This window comes from Anomaloglossus baeobatrachus, chromosome 8 (genome assembly GCF_048569485.1).
Source record: "Anomaloglossus baeobatrachus isolate aAnoBae1 chromosome 8, aAnoBae1.hap1, whole genome shotgun sequence".
Lineage (NCBI taxonomy): Eukaryota > Metazoa > Chordata > Amphibia > Anura > Aromobatidae > Anomaloglossus > Anomaloglossus baeobatrachus.
The window spans coordinates 69,121,363-69,127,362 of record NC_134360.1 but is presented as its reverse complement, the minus strand read 5'-3'; the positions used below and the strand labels follow the sequence as shown (position 1 = coordinate 69,127,362).

Sequence of the window (6,000 nt, the reverse complement as noted above, 5' to 3'; positions counted from 1 at the left end):
CTGGATATTATTAGCTTTGTGAATCCATATAATTATAGTGTCAGGCAGAGGAGGAGGAGGCCCCCGGCAGTGCAGGGGTTACAGTGTGCGCTGCAGACGAGCCTCCCGTGTGTACAGTGCCGGAGTGTGCGTGCGGCTCCTCCTCCGCTGTCATCCCGTCCTATGGCGGCGCCGTGTGTCACAGCCAGGCCCCTGGGAGGGTCCGCACAGAGACATTCCTCGGGTGCCCATGTCCGGCCAGTATAAGGAGGTGGCATCCACACATGGCAGGCTGGCGCTCAGGAGGCTGAGCAGAGCAGCATGCAGCTGGCCGGAGCGGTGCCCGGCGTCTCCATAGCCCGGCTCTGCTGACACTGGACGGAGCAGCGCTCAGCACTGGAGCCATGAGGGGCAGCAACGGCAGCACCAGCGGGAGGGGACGGAGAGGTAGGAGGCGGGCTGCACAGGGTTAATACATGTGTGTACGTGCGGTGTGCATGGAAACGTGTGTGCGCGCGCATCTATATACTGGTGTATGTCAGTGTACGTGTGCACCCCGGCACTTGTATATTCATCAACCTGTGTATGTGTGTGTACCTGTATGTATGTATGTGTGTGTGTACACGCAGATACGTGTATATTTATGTATCTGTGTATGTACTCATGTATGTGTGTGCACCGTGTATGTTTATGTTCATATATATGTATGTCTGACTTCCATGTAAGTGTTTTCCCCCTTTTGTATGTGAGTGTATCCTTGTATGTATATGCGTGTACCTGTGTGTGCCATGCATTTGCTTTCTCCCAGTACATGTGTGTGTACATACCCATGTATGTGTGTATGGAGCATTGTGTGTGTACATGCCCATGTATGTTTGTCTGTGTATGTGTACAGACCTGTGTATGTGTGTATATGTATGGAGCGTTGTGTGTGTGTACATGCCCATGTATGTATGTGTGTGTCTGTGTATTCTTTTGTGTACATAGCGTTGTGTGTGTGTGTGTGTGTGTATGTATGTATGTATGGTGTGTGTGTGTGTACATACCCATGTATGTGTGTATGGAGCGTTGTGTGTGTGTACATGCCCATGTATGTATGTGTGTGTCTGTGTATTCTTTTGTGTACATAGCGTTGTGTGTGTGTGTGTACATCTCCATGTATGTATGTATGTATGGTGTGTGTGTGTGTACATACCCATGTATGTGTGTATGGAGCGTTGTGTGTGTACATGCCCATGTATGTTTGTCTGTGTATGTGTGTGTATTTTTGTATATGTATGGAGCGTGTGTGTACATATATGTACATGCCTATGTATGTGTGTGTGTATTCTTTTGTGTGTGTACATAGCGTTGTGTGTGTGTGTGTACATCTCCATGTATGTGTGTGTGTGTACATACCCATTTATGTAAGAAGAAAAGAGAGCCACATAAGTATTAGCAACAACTCAAAACTGATACTACCCAAAGAGATAGAGTCTTTAAATTTGCCAAATATAAAAGACACTCAAACAAGCCATAATTATAAATGTATAAAACATTTTATTTACATAATGCTGTGAATGTGTCAATAAGTAATTCAAGGTGATATAGAGAAAGGACCAAAGGGATTGGGTGCTGAAAGGGAGAAAAACCCCACGTGTCCCGGATGAAATTAAGAGAGAAAGATCTCCCAGGGATCCAAAAACCCCTTCCCAGGGTAATAAACAGCCACACAGAGGATGACAGCCCAGGGATATAGTAAGGCCCAATAAGTAAGTAAACCTAAATAAAGCCCAAGGGCGCTGCACCTACCAGGGTGATGGATCACAGAAAGCCGGGGTAGCACGTGGGGTTTTTCTCCCTTTCAGCACCCAATCCCTTTGGTCCTTTCTCTATATCACCTTGAATTACTTATTGACACATTCACAGCATTATGTAAATAAAATGTTTTATACATTTATAATTATGGCTTGTTTGAGTGTCTTTTATATTTGGCAAATTTAAAGACTCTATCTCTTTGGGTAATATCCTTTTATGTGTACGGACCCGTGTGTGTACGGACCCGTGTGTGTACGGACCCGTGTGTGTACGGACCTGTGTATGTGTGTACCCATGTATGTATTGGAGGCGCGTCAGTCCATGTGTGTTGTGTTGCCCATGTCTGTATCCTTTTATGATTGTATAGTGTATATATATTGTGTATAATATATGCTGTTTTTGGGGTGTATATTCCCTAAAGTATGACAATCGGTATTAAACCATCCCGGTGTGTGCAGCAGGTCCAGCTGTCTTGTCCTGTCATTATTTCCCCATAAAGTAATGCTGTATACCTTACATACAAACAGTATAAGAAAGCCTTCCGGTAACTAAATGGCCGTGTCCACACCAAAATACAGGAATGTGGCGGGTGACAATTTTGATGTCATTGTGATAATGGTTGGCTGCCTGAGGGATATCTGTCCCCGCGTCAGATACACAGGGTGTGTGACATATACCTCCGTCAGTGAGATGTTTTCCGTAATGGTCGAGACAAAAATAGGTAACTTCTCATACATGTCACGCCTGCAGGAAAAAGTGTAACTGATGGATGAGTGTGACATGGTGCTGGTGTCGGATGTGCTTGTGCCATTGTTTAGTGCAGTTTTCATGGTGTATCTGGTTATTTTGTATCACATTCAGTGTGTGGTAGACACATCGGGAGCCCAGCCCTATATACACTGCCTTTGTTTATTGTTACCGCAGGTATGGCTGAGTGTTCATCGCCAGAGACTACATAAAGTTTGTTGAGAAAAAAAAAAAAACCACAACAACAACAACCTGTCATCCATATCCATAGCAGGCTCAGTGTATGGGAGTGTTCACTGTTAACCATTGATGATTCAATAAAGTTTTGTAGAAATAATATTAGTGTTATGTGTAACAATGTATCCTCAGAACAACCAATAAAGATTTTGTTATTAGTGGGGTCCAGAATGGATTTCTAGTCTTGAGATTCCAACTGAATCCATAGAGGGTCTAACGCAAAGTGTGTACATGACGCGCCCACAAGGTCTCTGGCCCTCTCGTCACCGGACCGGTTTGGGATGTCACAGCGGCCTGGCCCGCTACCATGACCCCGTCGGTGTCCATAAAAGATGAGAGGGTTTGGAGATGTTGGGAGTAGTTGTCTCGTGACGCCACCTGTGGTGTGCAGCTATAATGGGAGCCGCTGCTGCGGAGGGTCTGTCTCTTCTGGGGCGGATGGTAACGCAGCTCGGGTGTTGCAGCTCTGCACAGGTAGAGCTTGGCCCCAGGGAGGATGATGGTGGTAGTAGTCACTGATGGCGCAGGGGCGACGGCGGCGGTAGAAAGGGGACGACACAGAGGCTGCAGTTCAAGGCCTTTACTCACTGTAAGGTCATCACCCTTGGAGTGCCGGTCCCCGCTGTGATGGGCCTCAGCCGATTCCGGATAGGTCAGAGGCCAGAACCGATGCTGTGGATTGTGAGCCCGTCCTCCTTGCGCTGTGTCAGATGTATCCCTGTGACTTGTAGTCCTACAGAGACCTGTGTCCTGGGTTTTGTTCCCATCCCGTATAGCAGGCAGCGCGAGCGAGTCCATTATGGGCTGGATCGTGATCACAACTCCTGGCTCTATGTGCTGCTTTGCCCCGGGCGCTTGTGGTGGGCCAGGAGACTTGGAATCCCCTGCCCGGTGGATTTGTTTGTTAAAGGGACATAATGTTCCCCCCCAACCTACGGCTCCGCACCCCGTCTGCGCCGGTCCAGAGGGAGCTATCAAGCTCTCCCCTCAGTGTCCGTATCCTCCTACGTCTCACATCTTCTCGGTCTGTGTCCGTTCTGTCTGTGTCCGTTCTGTCTGTGTCCGTTCTGTCTGTGTCCGTTCTGTCTGTGTCCGTTCTGTCTGTGTCCGTTCTGTCTGTGTCCGTTCTGTCTGTGTCCGTTCTGTCTGTGTCCGTTCTGTCTGTGTCCGTTCTGTCTGTGTCCGTTCTGTCTGTGTGTGTGTCACTTTACTCCTCAGTGTATAGCTCCACCCCCCAGGTTGCTGAACTAGTGGGTGGGAGGTGCCATTCACTATGATGACCATCCAACCCAGTCCCAGTGGATGGCTACTAAGCTGTATGTTGTATGCAATGTGATAAACACTGATGAATAACCTCCTCCTTACCCTGAATGAATACTGCACCTTAAGTGAGGTGCAGTACCCTGTGGCAACTGAAGCCTCAGGGGCGCCACATACATATATACATCACTGGCGGACATATACAGAAAAGGTCCCCCGGTGGAAGAACAATATATGGGCACTTTGCAGCCCAAAAGCTCTTCATGGTGCACAATTCCTCTGCTTCGGAGGTAGGAGTGAGCCCCCTTGCCTCCTGGGCCCCTGTGCAGCCGCACCAGTGATATCTCTGACCGAATATATATACATGCATGCTGCAGTCCCGTATATATGGGAATCGGTGAAGGTCCAAACTCGCAATGACAGGTTCCACCTCTGTTTGGTACAGTTAGTCAAAATTATACAAAATTATTTATTAGAAAAATGTTCTAACTCTCTGTTCTCAATCAAGCCAAAATAATGTAAATAGAACACAACTCATATGTCAAGTGATTCCCCAAATTCTCCACAAAATGCCACTTTAAGGCTATGTGCCCACGCTGCGGAAAATGCGCGGATTTTGCCGCGGATTTCTCGCGGAAAAGCCGCAGATTTTCCGAAAATCTGCAGCAGCGGCACTTCCAAGCCATGTCAATGGCATTTTGGAAATGCTGTGTCCATGCTGCGGATTTTTCCGCGGCGGATTTGCCGCGGATTTTGATCCGGAAAAATCTGCAGCATGACAATTATTGTTGCGGATTTTGATCCGGATTTTGGCTATAGAATGGGGGGAAAAAAAAAATCCACATCAAAATCCGCGGTAAATTCGCGGTAAATCCGCGGCAAAAATAGGTGCGGATTTGCCGCGAAAGTCGCGGATTTTCATGCAGAAAAATCCGGAGCAACATTCTACCGTGGACACATAGCCTAAATGACTATTGCAGTCTCCAATTCTCGAATTCTGTCGGACAACTCCACAACGGTGGCATACATCAACCACCAAGGAGGAACACGCAGTCGGCAAGCCTTCCAGGAAGTCCGGCGGATTCTGACGTGGGTGGAAGACATGGCATCCACCATATCCGCAGTTCACATCCCAGGCGTGGAAAACTGGGAAGCAGACTTCCTCAGTCGCCAGGGTATGGACGCAGGGGAATGGTCTCTTCACCCGGACGTGTTTCAGGAGATCTGTCGCCGCTGGGGGATGCCGGACGTCGACCTAATGGCGTCCCGGCACAACAACAAGGTCCCGGCTTTCATGGCACGGTCTCACGATCACCGAGCTCTGGCGGCGGACGCCTTAGTTCAAGATTGGTCGCTGTTCCGGCTACCTTATGTGTTTCCACCTCTGGCACTGTTGCCCAGAGTGCTGCGCAAGATCAGGTCCGACTGCCGCCGCGCCATCCTCGTCGCTCCAGACTGGCCGAGGAGGTCGTGGTACCCGGATCTGTGGCACCTCACGGTAGGCAAACCGTGGGCACTACCAGACCGACCAGACTTGTTGTCCCAAGGGCCGTTTTTCCATCAGAATTCTGCGGCCCTGAACCTGACTGTGTGGCCATTGAGTCCTGGATCCTAGCGTCTTCAGGATTATCTCAAGAGGTCATTGCCACCATGAGACAGGCTAGAAAACCATCCTCCGCCAAGATCTACCACAGGACGTGGAAAGCTTCAAGAGGAACCTCAAGACCCACCTCTTCCAACAAGCCTACAACCTACAATAGCCCTCAGCCCAGTAGACCACTGCGCAACCAGCTCTGTCCTCACCTATTGTACCATCACCCATTCCCTGTAGACTGTGAGCCCTCGCGGGCAGGGTCCTCTCTCCTCCTATACCAGTCTGTCTTGTACTGTTAATGATTGTTGTACGTATACCCTCTTTCACTTGTAAAGCGCCATGGAATAAATGGCGCTATAATAATAAATAATAATAATAATAATAAT

General features: G+C 48.6%; 1 protein-coding gene across 1 annotated transcript in view; it reads left to right on the top strand.

The window, feature by feature from the left end:
* The first annotated feature begins 205 nt into the window (after positions 1 to 205).
* Positions 206 to 6,000, top strand: part of LOC142249843 (6-phosphofructo-2-kinase/fructose-2,6-bisphosphatase 4) — a 109,537-nt gene continuing 103,742 nt past the window's right edge. The window contains exon 1 of the mRNA XM_075321773.1: positions 206 to 426. Coding sequence (XP_075177888.1) covers positions 384 to 426 — 43 coding nt within the window. The 5' untranslated portion in view covers positions 206 to 383. The remainder of the gene's footprint in view (positions 427 to 6,000) is intronic.